This window comes from Pinus tabuliformis, chromosome 1_1 (assembly GCF_031772625.1).
Source record: "Pinus tabuliformis cultivar Carrire ecotype Pingquan chromosome 1_1, CPIR1, whole genome shotgun sequence".
Taxonomy (NCBI): Eukaryota; Viridiplantae; Streptophyta; class Pinopsida; order Pinales; family Pinaceae; genus Pinus; species Pinus tabuliformis.
Window position 1 is genome coordinate 587,822,446 of NC_142297.1, and position 23,286 is coordinate 587,845,731.

Sequence of the window (23,286 nt, forward strand, 5' to 3'; positions counted from 1 at the left end):
CAGGGTTGTTACAACCCCCCCCCCCGCGGGGGAACACCATCCTCGGTGTTCAATGACACCTATAACCAGAAAGACCGTTGAAAACAAAAACTTACTACCCATGAAACTCTATAACATAGCTCGTTGCAGTATTTACAATGACCATTTTATAAAACAAAACAACATGACTGGATAACAACCATACTGCATACTAGAGCTTTATAACAGAGCTCATTACGGTATTTACAATGATATACACATATAGACATATACACATTTGCTCAAATAGAAAATAAAATGGATACGATGTTTGCATCCGCAACAAGGGAATCTATAGGCTCACAACTCCACCCTCAAGGTAATACCAGGAGTCACCTCCTTCCTAGGAAGTCCACAATCCACTGCCACCGTCAAAGTTGCATCCAATGTCCAACGCTAAAATCCCACGCTACTTGTCCTCTTAGTGAACAGTTACTGGCTCATTTTTCTAGGGCGCACTCCCAATGTGCATCTGATTCCATCTAGCAATGCTAATGACCAAAACAAATCCATCCCCGACCTTCCCTTCTCTGCTACATAGTCCTTCAGGAAATCTGGTCAACCCCTTCCGTGCAATCACTTACCTTCCAAGCTCCCTGACATCCCCTATCCTGGGCAATCCATACCTTGGCAAGGCTTCCTCGCATTAGAAGATCAAACAATTAAGGCATATACCTGCCTCAAAACTGTCATGCTGGTCATAGCATGCTCATGGAAATCAATGGACACTATTGGGTACCACTGTCCCACAATGGCCCTGCTCCTGAAGTACTCTACAAGCATACTACTACATGTTCCAATTTCTTTCACTGTTGCTACCCGTTCTTGTAGTCAATTTCAACCACCCAACTAGGCATGTTCATGCATTCCTGTTCCAAGCACATAACTTCCAATAGATTAAAATAAAATGGAAATAACCTCAAATCATACCTCATTTTTAGTTGGTCAATAAGGTACACTTGCAATCTTGTTTACTTCCTGTCACAACAAGTCAAACTAATTGTTTTATCAAAGCATCATGCATAACATATCACATCAGGTTAGCTCGAAACACAACCATCATAGATCAAAATCATAAATCACATGTCACCATCATAAACCAGAATCATAGATCACATGTAATCATCATATACCATAATCGTAAATCACATGCATAATAAAGCTAAATTGTAACAACCCTGGTGAAAATTCCATGTAATAAATGTTAAAAACAATAACCATGGATGAATGGGAAACTTATTCCAATTTGAATGTTGGGAAATACATCCTAAGGGATGTTCATTTGGTTGTTTATGGCTAAGGAAATTTCCAAAGGCAATGGCTAAGGCATTAAAAGACATTTTGGCACATTTATTTATGAAAATAATGGAAATTAGGAGAAAAATGAGGTGAAAGGTCACAGGTTGCATGTGAGGAAGAAAATGAATAAAATAGAGGCCTCATTCATAAAAAGGCTTCTAAGGATCAGTTGGTAACCTTTTTGTTAGTTCAGTGTGGGAGCTCTCTCTCATTATTCTCTCTCATACTCTTGAATACTTAGAGTTTTCTTGGAGCACTTTTGGAGGGTGTGGCATACTTAAATTTTTGGAGAAAGAAGGCAAAGGAAGAGTAGGAAACCACAAGAAGGAATCTACATCAACAGCTACATCAGATTTTCTTGCAGGTACCGAGTTGCATGTATGATTTCTTCACTAGTTTTGGCATGCATGGCATATGCATGTGGTTTCTTGGTTGTAATTTGTCATTGGCATGGAGGTTGCTTAGATTGCCATTTCCTGGATAGCCATGGTGATTGTGGGTTTACTTTCATGATTTGTTTTTGGTTGGTTCTCATGATTCCTTAACTTGGGTTGAGTTATTAGTTCCTGGAAGCCCTAGTTGGACAAATTCTCTGGAAGCCCTATTACAGCTTGTGTTGAGTTACTAGTCCTGGAACCCTTGGTTGGAAAAACGCTCTAGAAGCCCTTGGTGGGTTGAGTTAATAGTCCTAGAAGCCTTTGTTGGACAAACGCTTTGGAAGCCCAACGACAGCTATGGGTTGATTTACTAGTCCTAGAAGCCTTGGTTGGAACAAACGCTTTGGAATCCCTGGAAGGCTTCGATGGAGACCAATATAATGATGGTTTTGTGATGTCTGACCTTGAGGTGGAATCACTGTTTGATGGGTTGAGGTGGATGGCCTCTAGAAGCCCTGAATGAGTTTTGATTGATGTTTTCTATGAGATCCCACATTCATGCTTGGAATATGGTGTTAGAGCCTAGATTGACCTCAAGCTGAAGGGAGGCAATTCTAGGGTAACCACAAACCAAGCTTAACCTGGTAGCTAGCCCTACCAGGTCGGGAGAGGGCTCTCTCCTTATGAATCTCAGTCAAGATGACTGGATCATGAACAAGATTTTATGCTAGGTATAGTAGCTCAAGGGTTTTGATTGATTTTGTTGGTTTTTTGCTGGATCAGATGGAGCTAGGAAATTTGGGTCTGGGAAATTAGGTCAGAATGCAGGGTGTTCTATGGGGCAAGGTAGGTATAGATTTTACACTTGAAATTGAGTGAGGTGAGATGTCTAAGACTGGTGAGGAGATGAGGAGGGCATGTAATGATCATGTATCCTTCTCAAATAGCAAAAAACATAGAATATTGAATGGTTTCCCAAGGTAGAGCACTGCAAACAATGAATTCTACCTATCTATCTTGATATCATGCAATTAGAAGCTGTGAAATAGATGATGGCATACATAAAACATGTAAAAAACTAATAAAAAAAGAAGAAACTATGCAAAAGTACCATACCACAGGTATCCCATAAAATAGCTGCAACTCCTATTAATTTCCTTGCCAAACTGCTTACAATGATGTACAATATAGTTCAGAGCATCCAAGTGAATCAAACCCTTGCAAATGAGAAAGAAAATACATAATATAGAAACCAAACAACTCATCCTGACCTTCAGGGATCGAATCCATGAGAAGAGGGGTTATTTCAACCATTTCCCAACAAAGAACTGGAATATAGGCAGGTAAACAACTTGCCTCTAAAAGAGTGGAAACAGATTCATTTGCCTCAAAACCACCTCTAACTAATGAATCTACCATGTAACACTATTTTACCATTACAAGTACATACCATGTCATCAATTACATCAGTAAAAACAACCATTAGGAGAGAGAAGTCAATTTCCTGTCAAAACAGGCGAAATTTTGATTTTCTGAGCAAAATGGTCAAAAGCGCATCGCCACTGGCCAAAAGCGCAATGCCACTTTCAGCACACTTTTGGAGGCCTTCCCCTTAGCCAAATTGAGCCCATGATAGCGCATGGGAAATATCTTCAAGTCTATTTTCTGAAACACCTAGAATTTTTGAATTTTGAGGTCATTTGCCCCCTCAAAAACTTGAATCTCCCAAGACTGCTTCTATGTGTCCAAAAAGAGGCAAAGAGGTCATTTTTTGGTAGTTTTTGGACCTTTTGATGACCCGGATTTTCTCCAAAATTTCTGAAAATTTCCAGGGTACATGTTCTCATCCTCCTAAATCCAAATATGCAAACCTTTTCTCCATCTGATGCCCCAGGGAAAAGCGCAGTGTCGGTGGCGTTGTGCTTCTCGGCAAAATTTCTGTGTTTAAAATTACAAAATTGAAAAAATTGCAAAAACTTTCCAAAATTTTCCCAAATTTGGCATGGGACACCACCATCAGCTACTTTGATGAGCTATGGAGGCTTCAACCAATATTTCCAACTTATCTTGCTCTTTCTTGCCCTCTAAGGCTCTCCTCAACCTAGCTTTTAGCTTCCTAATCCTCATATTGCAAATTTTGTTGTGGGTCATGTAATGGTAGGCCATGTGTCGGAGAATTTTCTTATCCCAGTTGGCCTTCTCAATTAGTCTTTCAAGATGTATGTTGACCCTCTCAAGCCATGTTTCCCTATCATTTTCAATCTCTTGCTCAATAGGAGTAAATTTAACATGAGCCTCTTTAGCCATTTGCGTGTCTGCTTTGATCATTTGCAGCTCCATGAAGACTTTCTTGTCACTCAATTGTTTGTTTTCCTGTTCTAAATATTTTATGATGAACTTGGCTCTCTCTAAGTTGTCCGCCAAAGCTTGTATTTGAGCTTCCCTTTCTTGAATGATGATATCCTTGACAGTTTCTTCATCCCGAGCTTCCAAGTCAATAATGCCAACTCCATGATGAGTAAAGTGTTGTTGCGACTCCTCATGCTCAATCAGATCAAAATCTCTTTCCTCCTCATCACCAAGATCTTCCTCCTGCACTTTTTCCTTGCCTTTTCTCAACTGCTCAACCTGTACCTGTTTTTTCGATGACGAAGGCAAAGCCCCTTCCACATCTTATGGAGATAACATTTTCCTATGGAATGATGATGAAGGCAAGGCCCCTTACACACCTTGTGGAGCAAATACTTGCCTAGCAGCTACAAAAAGTCTCCTTGTGCCTCTCTGATATGTTAAGTACACTGGCACCTCAACAGTTTTGGTTTCCTTGACCTCTTCCCTTATTTCTCCATGGCTAGAAGGCCCACCTTCTTCTTGATGCACTGGTGAAGGGATCTATGGACCTTTGAAAATCTCATGAGTAATGAAAGTCTCCCAAGGAATTTTAAGAAGATTGAGATGGTGAAGAACAATGATTTTGATCAAAGAGTAATGATAGATGTTGTTCAACTGCTGAGGGTATGGTTTCTTCCGCACAATGTAAGCTATCTTATCAATATTTCTAAACACGAAATATGGGATATTCATCATTCTTACCCTGGCGAAGTGCATGAGGAGTCAGATATGGTAAGCATACAACCGGGAGAATCTGCCTTCACAAGTGAAATACTTGATGATAATCCTCATCAAAGGAACATACCTGTTCTCCAAAAATTTAAATGGGAAAAGCCTTTTCACCTGGTTTCTGTATTGAGGCTTGATGTAAGGTTCATAGTAATCCTCATCAAGATCATGACCCTTGTACCATTTTTCACCAACATTAGGGATTCTAGTGGCTTCTGAAATGATAGCTGGCGATATTGTGAAGGTTACTCCGGCAAGTGTCACCTCATTGTTATGTAAATGAGTCACAAAAAGTCTGGCCAACTCATGGTGAAACTGAACTCTTTCCACTAGTTCACGAAATTCAAAACATGCTTGGTGTCTGAAACAAGAAATTGCCAGTGGGAAATCCTATAATTCTCTCAAACTGGTGGGCTCCTCTTTGATGATTTTTCCTCCTTTATGGGGCTTCCTCTATTTCCCATGCCTCTCTATAGAACTACCACTGAATGTTTCCTCCTCATATTCTTGATCACTGTCTTTGTCCATGTTTCCCTTAGTTTGCACAGTGGTAATGTATGGATGGTGGTATCGGTAATGACATGGAGGAATGGGTGCAAATGAAAGTGTGGGAAAAATGTATGAGGGAGGCGGTTTGGGGAGTGATAAGTGAGTGATAGCGTGTGATAGCAGTGATGGAATAAGGGTTCAAGTTTATGCAATGAATGGTAGGCAAACTAGGGTTTTACCATAGAGATTAGGGTTTTAATTTTGAGGATGAAAAACCAAGAAATTCTTCACACGTGCACACTAAGCAACAATTGGAGTGATGATACTTACTTGCTAAGAGAAAATATGGTGGAAACTTGACGAAATTTTGATGTTTGGAGCACTTTTGGGCTTTGCTGGTCAAAGCGCAGTGCCAACTATAGGAGCATAGCGCTAGTCCAGGAGCGCAGTGCCAGTGTTAATTTACACTGTGTGAAAATGCCAGAAGCGCAGTGTCACTTCAAGACGACTTTTGGCTGCCTTCCCGATGTCCAAATTGGGCATGTGATAGTTCATTGGAGATATTTTCGATTCTAAATTATAGAACAACTTGAATTTTTCAATTTGGAGTTCATTTGCCCTGTCAAAATCTCAATCTCCCAAGTCTGGTCAAAATGTGCAGAATGAGGTTGCCAAAATGCATAGTGTTGTTGCAGTCAACTTTTGAAGGTCTTCCTCAACTACAAATTGAGCTCATGATAGCTCATTGGAAATATATTTGTGTCTACTTATCATTTGACTCATCAAGCAAGTCATTTGGTCATTCCATCTATGATAAAAATTGATTTTACCAAGGTCACTCCAAAGGTGCATTAACCCTCCTGAGGCAAATGATGTTTTCGACATTTCTCCCAAACCATGAGACATGTGTAAAAACTGAAATAGGTTTTTCTTCTTGGGTAAATGATGGACAAAACCATCTCTCACCATTTTCAAATTCATATTTTCTTGCTCAGAAACACAGTTGAAGAAAAATTGTCCCTTATGTGTGGTGAATGGCTTGTTCCTTGGAATGACTTCTCGACAAATGATGGAGACCTGATGTTTGATGATATGAAATTGCCTCATACCTTCTTATATCCCTTATGCCTCCTCTTCTCATATATCTCTAATCCCATAGCCAACCCTAGCTCAGTGTGAGAGGAATTTATGGTTTTAGTGCTTGTTTCTCTTTTGCTTTTGCAGGTGAATTGGTGCTCATGATGACTTGGGTTTTGCAGTGGCAGGTGCTTGGCAACATCATGAGAAGCTTAGGAGCAGCTGGGAACCAATATTACATATGGAAACATAAAGTTACATAAGAAATGAAGATAAAAATAAAATACTTTGTTTTCACCTCAAAACAAGTTTTGAGGTGAGAACTACATTAGGCTTTCAATATGATAAATTATGGCTTTACCAATCATTATTGGCCTCCTCATGTCCTTGTTGATCATTATTGTCATGTAATTATTGGATTTGACCATGGTGGGACCCTAAAACCTAATGACACCAAACCCTAAGACCTAATAAGATAAACTGTAGAGTAAATCATGAACCATGACTGAAATATGAAAGAGGATCAACAAGTACAAATTATGAGGAGAAAAACTGGATGTAAACCCTACCATCAGTGAATCCATGACCTAATTGAATGAATCATTAGTATGGGACTCCTACTATGAGATGAAAAAGAGCAAATTTTGATCACTAATGGCAGTGTGAAACACTGACACTAACATATGGCACGAGGGTGAATGGTTGAAGAGAGATTTGGCTTAGCCATTCTACAGTCTGGTGGAATTTGGTAGTGCCATCTTCGATTGGTTCATTGCATACATTAATGAGAAATTAATTCCCTTGATTTTCATGTGTAAAGGTACTAATGTATATATGGATTTTATGGATGATATGTTTAATGTATTTATGTTCCTATTACGTTGTTTATATGCACATTTTATGATAGCAACTATGTATGGCTCTCAGCATGTTTTTACTTGTATGTGAATGGATAATGTTCCTATGACCTAATAGATGATAATGAAGCAAATGGCATGAAGGAACAATGGTTCATATCGATTCTCAAATAAGTACGAGATCCCTACACTTAATTATGTTTTTTACACCTGTAAGTTACATGTCGATGATATGTTTGATGAAATGCCTATCATGCCTAGTAGGGATCCAGTCAAGGTCTTGAAAAAGTATTTGCTTTAGTACTTTCATTTCCATGTTACTTTACTGATTTGAAGAGATGGATCAATTCTGGGAAGTGTCCTGGGCTCTGAGCCTGAAAAAGTCGCTTAAATCCTGGGGTCGCTAGCACAACACTGACATTTTTTATCCATAGATGTTGGTAGGTAGGCATGTGAGAGTGACTTTAGGTTGTTGGTTGCTACCTTGCCCATAACATGAGAGCGACTATGGCCCAAAAGACCTAAAACAACAATGGGACCCAGGAACAAGCTACCTGAATGGCTGACTTTTCCTCTGAGGGTTCTGTTGATGATGTTGGATGTCTGTATGGTGTTTTATGTCGGTTCCACTTCCTTAATGTGACTTAGGAGGTCGAATCATATCATAGTGGCCTCTTGTCACATGTTTACCCAGACTGTCTGGTTTCTTGGGTAGATCTATGAGGAGGGTGTTACATAAATAAAATGATGATACTTATCCTTTCATTAATCCTTAACTTCTACCTTTTTCATTATTTCATACACACTCCAAATTGGTTGCCACAATCGACAAAAACCGAGTGCTTTCTCCTCAACCATGTGCACATACACATAGTGTGGATCACAACTGCACAGTCCACATGACATACAACACTATGCAATGCATGCATCCACACCTAACATATAACGCATACACCTACACCCAGTGCATAACACAACACAATACATACTCTTACATCCGGTGTACGAAACGGCACAACACGTATATGTACACAATGTACATTACAAGACATACATCCGCACATAATGTGAGACACCACAAAATGCATACACATACACCTGATATACAACATAACTCATATGTCTATACCTGATGTACAAAATCACACAATACATGTACCCACACATAGTACAACACAACGAATACACATGTCATGATACTGTGACTACACAATGCACATAATTAGTACCGCATGCCTGCAGCACAACATGTACGACATGCACTCAATTCCACAAGTATGTCAGTGCCACATGTACTAAGCACCACCTGCACAACGTGTGCACAACATCACATGTACACGGCACCACCTGCACAACCTGTACACAATGCCATATGTACATTGCACCATTGTACAACATGTACACAATACCACATGTACACATTACCACACGCACGACAAGTACGCGACACCACATGTACATAGCGCCACATGCATGACATGTACACAACACCACCTACACATAGCACCACTTGTACAACATGTACACAACACCACATGTGCACAACACCACTTGTAAAATCATTCACCCAACACCATATGTACATAGCACCATCTATACCCAACAGTGAATATGTAACAAGTACAACATATACAACCTATGCACAAAAATAGTACCTCACATCCAAAAGCACACTGTCTCTACTAAGAAACCTTGCTTCCATTGTCTTATCCATGCTTTATCCTAACATGTCACAAACCACACTGCTTTAATTTCACGGATGTATCCTTCCACATTACTTGTCATAACATAAACATAGGCATAATACAAGCATACAATATAAATTCATATTCACATGATAGTTACCCCATATATTTGTCATGACTACTCTTCCCACTTGATTCCTCATAGCCAAGAACTTATTCATGTCATTTTCTTGCATAAGAAATCATTCCGCCACAAGAACGATTCTTGATGATCTGTCGGACAGTTACATAGATATATGGATACATACATAGATATACGTAAAAATTAGAATAAACAATCATGATACTGTTAGAAATGATATACATACATACGTACATGTATACATATAAACATCAGCATAATCATAATCACAACAAAATTACCATATATTATAAGGTCAAGGTTAATAAATCACCCTTTACATGTGCAACATATTCAAAACATTGAGAACAATAGTTTCCAACATAGCCAAGGCATCTAACACCTTAGATATGTTTACTTTACCTTTTCCTACTACCTTTCTCATGACTATACTGCTAGCGTCCATCTACACCAATGGACCCAACCAGTCCAACCGACTGTCATAGTCTTACCTTCCATTGTGCTTACTCATGCACCAAGCTTCATCCAGGTTTTACCTGTAGGTTCCGTATGACTCTCCCCGAGTTCCATTAACTTTCCTCTTTCCCAACCAATTATCAAGATTCAAAACAATAAAGGAAAGACCGAGACAAAAAGAAGAGGAAAACCATGGAAAACCAAAAACAATATGACACCACAAACAAAGTTACATGATCATGCACTAGGCATAACAAAACTAAAAATAAAGCACAAGAAAATCACGAAATGCCAGAAGCACAAGGCTAATAATAGACACCATGACTCAATCCCCATGGTTCCCAGTGATTTCAAAGGAAAGCTCAACCTGAGCCTTCTTAAAGATTTCATGGCAGTCTCTTTCCATGCAATCCCCTGCATCATACTTCCATCAACACATAATGTCAATGCATAACTAAACATCACAATACACTAGTTACCTTACCTTGTTGTTCCAAACACATTGCTTGCAACTGAACACATCCACGCCATCTCTCAAGGGACTCCAATTCCCTTGATAGATCCACCTATAACTAGAGACTAGCTAATATACCTGTCAAATACATGTTCATGAATATAGCACATACCCACATAACTCGAACGAAATCAAGGGTAAGAATACTTTCGGTATGCAAATCATTCATTCGTTTGGAATTAGGGTTTCCAAACATATCCAAAGGAATTATTGCCCAATTCCTTTCTTTGACCTTTTTCTTGCTACAATTGAGTGTTACTATGCACTGTCACATCATCGACTATTAGTGAGATAAACACATCAACTATTACCTTGTCAGGATAATACCAACATGCTTCCTGCAACTACTCACACATGTCAACCACATGTTCCAAATATGAAGACAATCATATCTATCAATTTGAAATCAAAATTTAGCAAGACTAACAATCATGTCATAATCCATAGTCAACTCATAGTCATTAGACATAATGCTACAACTATCACCTACTTACACGCAAGTACATATCAATTGTCTCAACACATATGTATTAGTACAATCATCTTAAAAAAAGATCATTTCTTCATGCAACCCTATAAACTCATACTCATATCATGCAATTAATCAAACATTCAAGCAAGCTATGAACACACCATGTCAGCTAAATCAACTATACGACATAATCAAACAGTCAAGTACCAAATATACGACATAAGAAAACTCATACCTTGATGTATCTCAGGGGAGGCAATCTTGTCTACACAATCAATCCTGGTTAGCATGACACAACTTCACAACATATCAACTCAAACATAAATCATGATATCCATAACAGTAACTAACTAACATGTTCACATCATAAGCTCATAAGCATTTATCGTTCATGCATAACAATCACATATGTATGATCAGTCTAGATTAGTACGACACCATATCACAAATATGTCGGCTCATACTTGGATATCGCAACCATAACCATCTACATAGGTAAAACCAGGTTAACACAATACATATAACATCAAGATCTTCAATTCAATGAACATAACCATCACGCATATGGCCAATCTAAATTACAACATCAAGATCTTAATAAAATAACCCTCATCATCAAGTTAATAGCATATAACAACAATAAGCTATATATCATGCTCATCAACAACATATAACCTAATAATCAAGTTATCTAACGCAAAACAACAATAACAATGCATACAACTACAGGTTAGTATCATTCTTGACTATTCAACATTTGTTCATATAACTACACTAATAAACTAACATCTATCATGAATGTAATCATAACATCAAAAGACATGTACATAAACCTAATTCATATAATAATCCTTAACTTACATACATTCATACCAACATACAATAACTGTATGGCGATCTTCTCTTACCCCAAAGTCTAATGAGACAACCTCATTATGATGATTTTCATCTCTTGTTCTATCTCAGCCAACACATTAGCATCATAATAACCAATAGCACCACGATGACCTAAATTTGCATACAATGACTTCACAAGGAATTTTTGACCTATTATTCATGCATAACTATAACCAAGACCATACATTCATAACGACTGCATATAGACATATAACACATGAGTACAAAACCATATACACATCCTTCTAGCTAGAGTCCAGTCGTCAATGCATGACCATATCAACTTCACAAACTATGACCTCATGCATGAAACCAACCACTACTCCACTGTAAACATTGCCACATGCAACCATCAACATGCATAAGAAATGCATAATCAATTACACATACACATGAACACATGTAGTCGAGCATAATCGATCAATACTTGTAACCAACCTACAAGACTGATACATGTAATCAAACATATAAGAATGCAACCTAACATACAAGGATGTAATCAAGTGGCATATAAAAACATGTAAGTGAAATATAACAATATGTAACCAATCATATACTCATGACGATGCATTCCAAAAAATCAACATCAAGTTCCTCATGACAACCTTACTACAACCATGATCAACATTATGCAATGCAACAAGCACATGGAATGCAAGTGTAAGAGACACACATGCAACTGGCATGCATGCATGGCCAACACACATAGCCCATCCAGTTCGATAGTTCAACCATGCTTTGATACCACTCTGTAACACCCTCCTCCCACATATACCCAAGTAATCATGCCAATCGAGGTAAACATGAGATGAGAGGCTACTATGATCAGATTCAACCTCTATGTGACCTTAAGGAAGTGAAATCGACGGAACATCACACACAATCATCCAACATCAACAACAGAACCCTCAGGAGACATGTCAGGCACTCAAACATCTTGTCCCTAGGTCCCACTATTGTTCTGATCTCTTAGGCCATCTTCACTCCATGCTATGGGCAAGGGAGCGAGCAGTAACCTAAAGTCGCTCTCACAGGCTTGCCTGCTAGTGACCAGAGACCAAAATTTCCAGTTATGTGCTAGTAACCCCGGGATTTAAGCCACTTTTTCAGGTCCAGAGGCTTGGCCACTGCCCAAAATCGAGTGATAGCTTGGAATCAGTAAAAGTACAGGGAAACAATGATGCAAAGGCAATAAGTCGAACAAGACCTTTATCAGACCCCTACTAGCCATTTCAGCATTTCGTCAAACATATCATCAACATGTAACCTATAGGTGTAAATAACATAATTAAGAGTAAGGTTCTCATACTTATCTGAGAATCGCTATGAACCATTGTTCCCTCATGTCATTTGTTGCATTATCATTCATTAGGCCATAGATACCATTCATTTACAAGTAAAAACATGCTGAGAGCCATACATAGTTGTTGTCATAAAATATACATATAACCACCATAATAGGAACAAAATTACCATAAACATATCAGCCATCAAAACCCACATATACATCAATAATTTTGCACATGGAAATCAAGGGAATGAATTTCTCATTAATGAATGCAATAAACCAATCGGAGATGGGACTACCATGTTCCACCCGACCATAGAATGGCTTAGCCAAATCTTTCTTCATCCATTCACCCCTGTGCCATATTCCAAGCATGAATGTGGGACTCAAACCAAAAGAACCAACTAGGGCATACTAATGCTAAACCACCTCACCCTCATAAAAAAAAACCAGGCTTTACCATAATCCATCTCGATCACTAGGCCAACACAACGAACACATCATAATAGGCCTTACTGTGATATCCACCCGATCACTAGGCCAAACAAGAATGGATGCCACCGGGTTTCTCCACCTACACCATGAGGAATTTTCCTGTCTCCTAGTCTCTCAGACTTTACTACAATCCAAACTCGGATCACTAGGCCCTAAACCGAGACCCACTCTCCAAGATTTACCGCATATCCCAAACCTGGGATTACTAGGCCCAACGTAGAGCAAACCACCTCTTGGCTTTACCGTATATCTTTCCATTCACCAGAAATGATTCCTAGGCCCACCGAGGCAACATAATCCTTTATTTACCACAAGGCACAGTTTTGCTCAGGGGTCACTAGGTTAGTGGCTTTACTGTGATCCACAGTTCAGTTTAGTGACCACTAGACCATGTGCTCTATCATTCAGAGATCCACCTCACCCAGCTTTGAATTCATCTAGTAATCTAGCTCAACCAAAACATGAGAACCCCATCGCACCATGGCTATCCAGAAATGGAAAGGCTAGGTTGAAAACATTGTTACACTTGGAAAAACCCATGCCATGATAGAAAATAACCACATGCAATGCCATGCATGCCAAATCTAGCAAGGAAAATACACATGCAAGTCGATACCTACAATGAAGCCTGTTGTAGCTGCTTGATCATGCCTTTCCCTGCTCGATCTTTCTTCCTCTTTCCTTCTTTGCCTTTCTTGCTCCAATGCCAAAATGCTCCAAGAGAACTCTAAGTGTCCAAGAGTATGAGAGAGAGAGAATAATGAGAGAGCTCCAAAACTCAACTGACAAAAGGTTACATTGACCAAGCTTGCCCACTGATCCTCAAAAGCCTTTTTATCAATGTGGCCTCTATTTTCTTCATTTTCCATTATTGTCCTTCAATTTCCTCGTCACATGCAACCTGTGACATTTCACCTTCCTTTTCTCCTAATTTCCTTTATTTTCATAAATAATTGTGCCAAAATTCCACTTTGCCTTTCCAAAGCCTTAGCCATTGCCTTTGCCAATTTCCTTAGCCATAAAAGACCAAATGAACACCCACTAGGATGTTTTTCCCAACATTCAACTTGGAATACGTGTCCCATCAACCATGGGATTTATATATTTTTACATGGATTTTTACCAGGGCTGTTACATTGTTGTAACTTATAGAATCCATTAAACACATGATGACAAGACTAATAAACCAAAAACTAAATCTAGGACTAGGCCTGACCATCCCCAACCAGGACTGACATTCTGTCAAACACTTGGCATCAATGCAATCTATAGGTGTAAACAACAGATCTAAGCATAGGGGTTTCATACTTATCTGAGATTCACTATGAAGCTTTGTTTCCTTATCACATTAGCTACAGTTTTATCCATTAAGCCATAGATACATTGTTCATTCATATACAAGTAAAAACATGATGGGAGCCATACATAGCCACTGTCATAATACACATTCATAACCAACATAATAACAATAGAAATACCAAGGAAACAACAACCATATAATCCACATATAAACTAGTATAATACTCGTGAGATAACAAGGAGAAATAACCTCATATTAATGATGCAAAATCCAACCCGGTATGAGACTACCACATTCCACTCGACCGTAAAATGGCTAAGCCAAATCTCCCTTCAACCATTCACCCCCATGCCATATTCCAAGCATGAATATGGGATCTTATAGAACACATCAATCCAAAACCATCCAGGGATTCCAGAGGCCATCCACCTCAACCCATCAAACAATGATTCCACGTCACGGTTGGATATCACAAAACCATCATCAGATTGGTCTCTATCAAAGCCTTCCAAGACTTCCAAAGTGTTTGTCCAACTACATCTTAAAGGACTAGTAACTCAACCCACCAAGGGATTCCAGAGCATTTTTCTAACCAAGGCTTCCACGACTGGTAACTCAACCCAAGATGTTACATGGATTCCAGAGTGTTTATGCAACCAAGGCTTCCAAGACTAATAACTCAACCTAAGCTAAGGAAACATGAGAACCAGCCAAAATAAAACAATGAAATACCCACAATCTCCATGGTTATCCAGGAAATAGCAAGGCTAGGCAATCCACTGTCAATCCCGACCATCCTCCATGCCAATGACAGATCATAAATAGCAAACCACATGCATATGACACACATGGCAAAACTAGTGAGGAAAACATACATTCATCTCGGTTCCTGTAAGAAAAACCCATTGTAGCTACTAATCTTGATGTCCTCTTGCACTTTCTTGCTCTTCCTTTGCCTTCGTGTTCCAAAACTCCAAATATGCCACACTCTCCAAGAGTGCTCCAAGAAAACTCTAAGTGTCCAAGAGTATGTGAGAGAGAGAATAGAGAGAGAACTCCATAAATGAATTGACATAATGTTACACTGACCAAGCCTACCCACTGATCCTTAGAAGCATTTTTATGAATGAGGCCTCCATTTTCTTCATTTTTAATTATTTTCCTTCATTTTCCTCCTCACATGCAACTTGTGACCTTTCACCTCCCTTTCCTAATTTCCTTTATTTTCATAAATAAATGTGCCAAAAATTCCATTTTGCCTTTCCAAAGCCTTAGCCATTGCACTTGTCAATTTCCTTAGCCATTAACAATCAAATAAACACCCACACTACGATGTCTTACCCTATATTAAACTTGGAATAAGTGTCCCATCAATCATGTTTATTATTTTTGCCTTTATTAGCTTTTATTACATGGAATTTTCACGAGGGTTGTTACACCTTCCACCATGATTACGCTAGGGCATGATATTTTCATAAATCTAGAGCACATTAGGGCCATTATGTTGTCACTTATTTCACATATGGCATTCACCACTATGACATCATCTTCAACATGGAGAGAATCTAAGAAATATACCATTGTTTCTAGAGAAATGTATATTGCTATTCTTATCCCTATTATTCCGCATGGTGTTTGTAGATTGGCAATTTTTCCTAGACTCTTAAGATTCATTGACTACTCCAACTCTCACTACCTTGCTCCATAATGCAACCAAAGCCTACTTAGGGTATTAGTTTTGGGTGTCTTAAGCTGACACATAAGGCTTGGTTTAGTTAGGTCAGGTTAACAACGTTCTTCTTGTTAATTTTCAAATTATTATTTAACCATGATAAAACATGTGGATGACTCTTTTGCATTAAATTACAAAAACCATTAAACATATTATATGTTGTTGATATGAACAATGTTGCTAGGGTAGCTTTGAGGTACAAGTGTTCAATGACAAACTCACTTTTAACAACACAATCTCAATTAAGATTTGAGAGAGATATATTGGTTTGTTTTTCTTAGGGTTGTAAATAGGAATAATTATTTGGGGATGATGGAACAATACATAGATGAAAATAGGTCACTGATATAGTACAACCACTTAGCCTAACTCCCCATGATACTTTGCTTTACTCTCTTCTATGTTCCTCATTGGATAAGTTGGTGCGAATTAAAGGATTGGGTAAAATTATGTGTGGTTTGTGTGTTGTAGCCAATGCTTCCAAAATCAAAGATTTCATTCCTTATGTAGGGTGGTCAAATTTGTAGGACATCAGAGAGCACAAAAAAGTGCACAAATAATTTAATGCATTATGGAAGGAGATTACTAATGAAAAAATTGAGAGGGGGAAGGAAAATGAGTGTGGAAAATGGGAATGATTTTGTAAACATGATGCTTGACATCTTTGAGAAGGCCAATGCCATGGACAAAAAATTAAGTAGCAAGGACATGTTGGTTTCTATAATTAGCACTTCAATAAATAATTTGGGTAGGGAAACAATAGAGACATTGACAAATCTACTATGATAAAAGATAGTGTAGGAAGAGCTTGAATGGATGATTCACAAACACGGCCTAAATTCATGTAATCTTTCAAGTGTTGAGTACATATAATGGATAATGAAACTTTGAGATTGCATTTGTTGATTCAACTACTGCTTCTCTAAATAAATGGATACTTGCATTATGGTAGGATACATCATTCGTGAGATTGATTCTTGTGGTAGTGGCATCCCAACTAATAGTCATTCTAGGATTATAGAGAAGAATTGCCAGTTGTTAGGGGCCCTTGCAAAAGATTGATACATGATCAAATCACCAAAAGTACATATAAATTAGCATAAGAGTAGAGTATCAAAACATCGATAACTTTGAAGGAGATGACAAGCTAGTGGATGGACATGTATAGGGGTTAATGGAATTCATATGTGTGCACTTAATAGAAGGCATATAACAATACACATGGAAGGAGGAAAGAGATGAAACCCATTATCATTCTTCTAAAACATGAACATATCAAATGCATCTTGAATAAACATCTCATTCAAAACTATCACGGTAGTTTCTAATTTGAAGTGTAACTTGTGTTGTTCATGACATCTTGAAGCAAATGAACAGCCTTGATTAATGAATTGAGTAAAAGCTAAGCTACTTGCCAAGGTATGCCCTTCATTTATTGCAATCCACTATTTATAATTACACTTGAAAGAATTATAATATTGGTTATTGTAATGAAATTGCAATTTCTTACCTCTATGAGTTGTCATCTTAGATATGATTAGATACAAAATATATACAAGTTTTATCTAATAATAAAATTAAAGAATCAAACAATTAGAGAATCCATACCATGATTAACATGTGATAGCCTACAATCACTTTCTAACATGTGGTAGCATACAATCACATTCAAAAGATAACAAGCTTCAAAGAATCACTAACAAACAATTCCCATATCCTTAAAAATAGCTTCCACATAAAATTGTGTAAATTCTTTATAAAAATATCATATTTTTGAACTCAAATAATAAAAACACAAATCAAAAATATATTCAAACTCTAATTATATAAATACCAACCACCAAAATTGTGTTAAAAATGTTAAATTTTTATAAATATATATATATATATAAATAAAAACACATCATATATATAAAACAACATACTATAGATATAAAAAAAATTAATAATAAAAAATATAAATATTAATAATATTTTTAAAAATTGAAATTTACTTCAACAATAATCTTTAAAAACACTATTTTAAGTAGAACCATTTTTCAACAATTTGATAATTGATTATGAGATTTGTACAACTATCATAATGTATTAACATTAAAAAGAAGATTTCAACAATGTGAAATTGTCATAATATTTATTTGAAATTGATGCGTACGGTTGCCTATGAAAAATTGTAAGAACCCCGCTCACCTACTCTGACTTTTTTTTCAAAATTTTATATTGTTGTAACATTTACGTCCATTGATGCCATTGCCACCATGAAGAGAGTGGGACAAAAGATCCGGTCGCAGTCAAATTATTTGGCATATGGGATACCTTTAAAAAGTTGGAAAATTTATAGGCCACTTAAAAATATGAAGTGTGATCATTTTTATTTAGATTTATAAATCACAATTTCCATAGACAAAAAAACATAATTCTATGGGATTTATAGCATATTAAATTCATAGAAATTTATTAAATAATAAAAATGATGATTTTTTTGAATTCCTACCAAAAATTTCACAAAATCTAAACCACCGCATATCTTATATGGGTGGATGCAAGTTGTTTTGCATAAAGAATGGGTTTCGACTACCAAGTAAAGGAATCTTATGTGTGGTAAAGCAGGTTTCCACAAGAAAACAAGGTTGATGGCATTGTACAGGAAGCTGGTTCTTTAGCTTTCTCTTTCTCTGTTTTGTTTTTTGGGATGCATAGTCTGGTTTATTTTTTCTTTTTTTTCTTTTTGTTTCTTGTTTTTTTATGTATAATTTGGTTTATTTTTTGTTTTGTTTTTCAGTTTAGTGTATTTTGTTTTTTGTTTTTTTGGTGTTAACAATGTGGGTTCTTAGTGATTTATTTTCTGTTTCTTTGATCTGGTGTATATCAGATTTGCCTACCTTTCTTTGGTCTGGTGTTTGTTTGATAATGATTTGCGTACCTTTCTTTGGTTTTTTTTATTTTGTTGGTCTGGTGGGGTCTGATAATGATTTGCCTGCTTTTAAATGAATTTTTTTTTCTCGAAAAAAAGGTCTTCCGAACTTTAGTCAATAATGTTGCGACAGATCTGATAGTCAATAATGCTGGAAGAAAGGAAAACTAGTAGGAAACTTCATGCTTCCACCATGGTATTAGTTCACTATTTATTGCCACTTGGTTTTTCCAAAGTAAATAAGAACCTCAAGTAATCAACTACAAATCAAAGCGCTTTTGTTTTCAACTGAGGTCTTGATACCAGAAACGCTGCAGCTGATAGCTTCTCTGCTCTCCTGAATCGTTCATAAGCAAATATTGAAGCCGAGCGCGCATTCCCAATCTCTGCCAAATATATTTGATCTTGCTTCTTTGTTAATCTGTATGCAATGACGCCCATTAACTTTACATCCTTTACATCCACCAACAGCTATGTGTATGAAGTGTTTCTAAATCACCGCGGCACTGACGTCAAGAAAGGACTCGCTACCCATATCTACCATCGCCTTAAAGAACTTGGATTAGCAGTTTTTCTGGACCAGAAAGAATTGCAAGGAGGAGAGAAGTTGGATCCTCAAATCGAAGGGGCTATTCGAACCGCTTCTCTTTATGGTTGTTTATTGGGGCAATCATTTTCCCTCTATCCTGGGATGATTTCATATTCACCACCACTATACTTTCCACTACATATTTCGATTTTATATTCACCACCACTATACTTTCCACTACATATTTCTTTATGTTTTGCACATTCGCCTTCATGCGTTGCCATTCTATCTTCCCTATCAGGTGAACATCCTGTAGCAATGCCACTTGTTTTAAATTTTATTGCTTTCTGCTAATGCATTGTTCTCAGCCGTTATTATATGAATTTTATGATCTCTTTCCTGCCCTTTAGCTTCTAAAACCTCCAACCTTTGTTTTGCATTTAACAATTCTTTCACATAATGATCAGATGACCAGGTGAGAGGTGTGGATGTGGGACTATATAAGACATAATCATCAATGACTTTTCCTTTGGACTTCTTGTTGCCACATGCTTGTGGAGAAGACTTGTTTGAGTGCTTTTTGTGAAGGGCTCGATTACTTTTCTTTTGAGACCGTTTCTTCCTTGCTTGCTCCCATTTTAGACGGACTATTCTTTGTTTTAAAATGCCCCGATATTGTTTGGCATTGACCCAAACCCACTTCCCAGCTTTGGCGGGTGAGGCAATTTTCACTTGTCCTAAATCATTTGTCTCCACATGTTCTAAAATTTCTGGTTCTTTTGTCATGTTCAAATGCATTTGTTGCTGCTTGCTCGCTGCTCTATACTTCTGCTGCATAGAAAACTCCCTGCTCTCACACTGCTCACTGTTCACTGCTCTCACTGCTGCCACACTGCTCACACTGCTCTGCTCTGCTCATACTGCTGACCACACTGCTCACCACGTTGCTAAATGGTTGGACAAAAACCTCCAGCAAATTCAAACCCAACTGCTCCTCCAAATTCAGTCCTCCAAATGAACATGGAGAAAACTCAGGTGAACAACATGCCTAATTGAGTGGTGACTGCCTAATTAACGCAAGGTGGAAGCAACTTGGCTGTAGATGATCTCTCTGTTGCAATTCAGAATGGCTATAATTGGCTACAAACTGCCATTGCATTACCTCCACTCTTTTTCTCTTTTCTGAGCATAAACAGGTTAAGGATTGTTTGTAAACATTGAAATTATCTACTCTCCAACCAAAACCATGTATTCTATGCCCTTGCTTTTTTAATAAAACGTGAATTCTACAATGGTGGGAGGGCTGCAGAGCTGTGGTGTGCGGAAAGAAATTCAGTTTTGTTCAAACTTCCTATGAAGTTTCAACCATATCATTTCAAGAACTACAATCTTTTGCCTGAGATTCCTTCCAGTGATAATATCTTTTGCATAAAATCCTCATCCTCTTTGCCGGCTGATTCAAAGCTCGTCAGGTTACAATTACCTGGAAACCTGATCCGGTATCGCCAAGCTGCTGCTCGCCCAATTTACTCAAGGAAATCAACGCAGGTCTTCCGCAAGAAAACAAGGTTTGATGGCATTGTCCAGGAAGCTGGTTCTTTCGCTTTCTGATCCTCTGTTTTGTTTTTTGGGATGCATAGTCTGGTTTATTTTTTGTTTTTGTTTCTTGTTTTTTGGATGTATAATTTGATTTGTTTTTCATTTTTGTTTCAGTCTAGTCTATTTTGGTTTTTTTGGGTGTTTTTTCAGTGTTATCAATTGGTTGGTTTTTTTTGGTGTTTTTTTAATGTTACCAATTGGTTGGTTCTTAATGATTTCTTTTCTGCTTCTTTGATCTGGTGTTGGTCTGATAATGATTTGCCTACATCTCTTTGGTTTCTTTGGTCTGGTGTTGGTCTGATAATGATTTGCCTACTTCTCTTTGGTTTCTTTGGTCTGGTGTTAGTCCTATAATGATTTGCCTACCTCTCGATTTGCTTACCTCTTTTTGGTTTTTTTATTTCTTTGGTCTAGTATTGATCTGATAATGATTTGCCTATTCTCTTTGTTTCTGGCCATATATAATTTCTCATTTGATTAATGAAAAATGTTCTCATTGGATTAAATGAAAAAATAAAATTTTTCCGTAAAAAAAAAAAGGTCTTGCTAACTTTAGTCAATAATGTTGCGACAGAACTGATAGTCAATAATGCTGGAAGAAGGGAAAACTGTTAGGAAACTTCATGCTTCCACCTTTTAGATTACCAGATTACAGTAATAGTTCACTATTTATTGCCCCTTGGTTTTCTCGAAGGAAATAAGAAACTCAAGTAATCAACTACAAATCAAAGCTGTTTTGTTTTCAATTGAGGTCTTGATACCAGAAAAGCTGCAGCTGATAGCTTCTCTGCTCTCCTGAATCGTTCATAGGCAAATATTGAAGCTAAGCACGCATTCTCAGTCTCTGCCCAATATATTCGATCTTGCTTCTTTGTTAATCTGTATCCAATGGCACCCGTTAACTTTACATCCTTTGCATCCACCTCCCAGGGCAATACCAACAGCTATGTGTATGAAGTGTTTCTAAATCACCGCGGTCCTGACGTCAAGAAAGGACTCGCTACCCATATCTACCATCGCCTTAAAGAACTTGGATTAGCAGTTTTTCTGGACCAGAAAGAATTGCGAGGAGAGAAGTTGGATCCTCAAATCGAAGGGGCTATTCGAACAACGTCTGTTCATGTAGCCATATTTTCACCAACTTATGCTCAATCAAGATGGTGTCTCCACGAGCTCGTACTGATGAGGGAACAGATGTTGAAGTCGGGGTCAACAATAATTCCGGTTTTCTACAAAGTTGAGACCGTAGATCTTCGGTGGACGCGCGGTGGAGATCGAGTTTATGCTAGAGATTTGGGCGTGCTTGAAAGGAAGAGAGCATTCGATTGTCCGCAACCAAGGTACGACCCCAATACCATAGAAAAATGGAGGAATACTCTTTCTACTGTGGCAGATATAATCGGTTTTGAGCTGAAGGACAAGTAAGACTCTCCCTGTTATTTGAGTTTTGTACTTTGCTGGCTTCATAGGTATATCACAGATTATTTATGTACATGTTTTTTATTCGTCTGTTGACTGTGATTGTGAATATTATTCAAGGAAGAGTGGTAGCTGGTCCATGAGGTCGTCCAACAAGTTCTGAAAAAAGTTCGCAAACCACCTTTGGACGTCGCTAAATATCCAACTGGCCTCAATCAAAAAATAAAAGATGTGGACAGATCATTGTCACTGCAGCACCAAAGATGTGGGAATTGTAGGTCTTGGTGGGGTCGGGAAAACTTCCCTCGCAAAACAGTTCTTCAACCGAAAGAGATCAAATTACGATCGATCTTGCTTCTTATTTGATGTCAGATCCAAATCTTAACCTTTCCAGCAGAGTAGCCTTCTTAAGGATCTGATTCAATGGAATACACAAATAAACAGCGTTGATGAAGGTATAGAGAGGCTCAAAACAGTTTCTCAACGGGCTCTTATCATTTTAGATGATATTGATCATATGGATCAAATGGATGCATTATGTGGATCGGTTAAAGATACCCTGGCTAAACAATTCTTCAACCGAGAGGGATCAAGTTACGATCGATTT

General features: G+C 37.8%; 1 protein-coding gene across 1 annotated transcript; it reads left to right on the top strand.

Annotated features, from left to right (window-relative positions):
- The first annotated feature begins 22,148 nt into the window (after nucleotides 1-22,148).
- On the top strand, nucleotides 22,149-22,685 carry LOC149214625 (putative 2' cyclic ADP-D-ribose synthase BdTIR). Its single transcript, XM_089389450.1, has one exon. The coding sequence runs from the start codon at nucleotides 22,149-22,151 to the stop codon at nucleotides 22,683-22,685; it is 537 nt and encodes a 178-aa protein (XP_089245576.1).
- The last annotated feature ends 601 nt before the right edge of the window (nucleotides 22,686-23,286 follow it).

Excerpts from the sequence above, each read along its gene's own strand:
- LOC149214625 (XM_089389450.1), top strand. The coding sequence starts at position 22,149 with ATGGCACCCGTTAACTTTACATCCTTTGCATCCACCTCCCAGGGCAAT.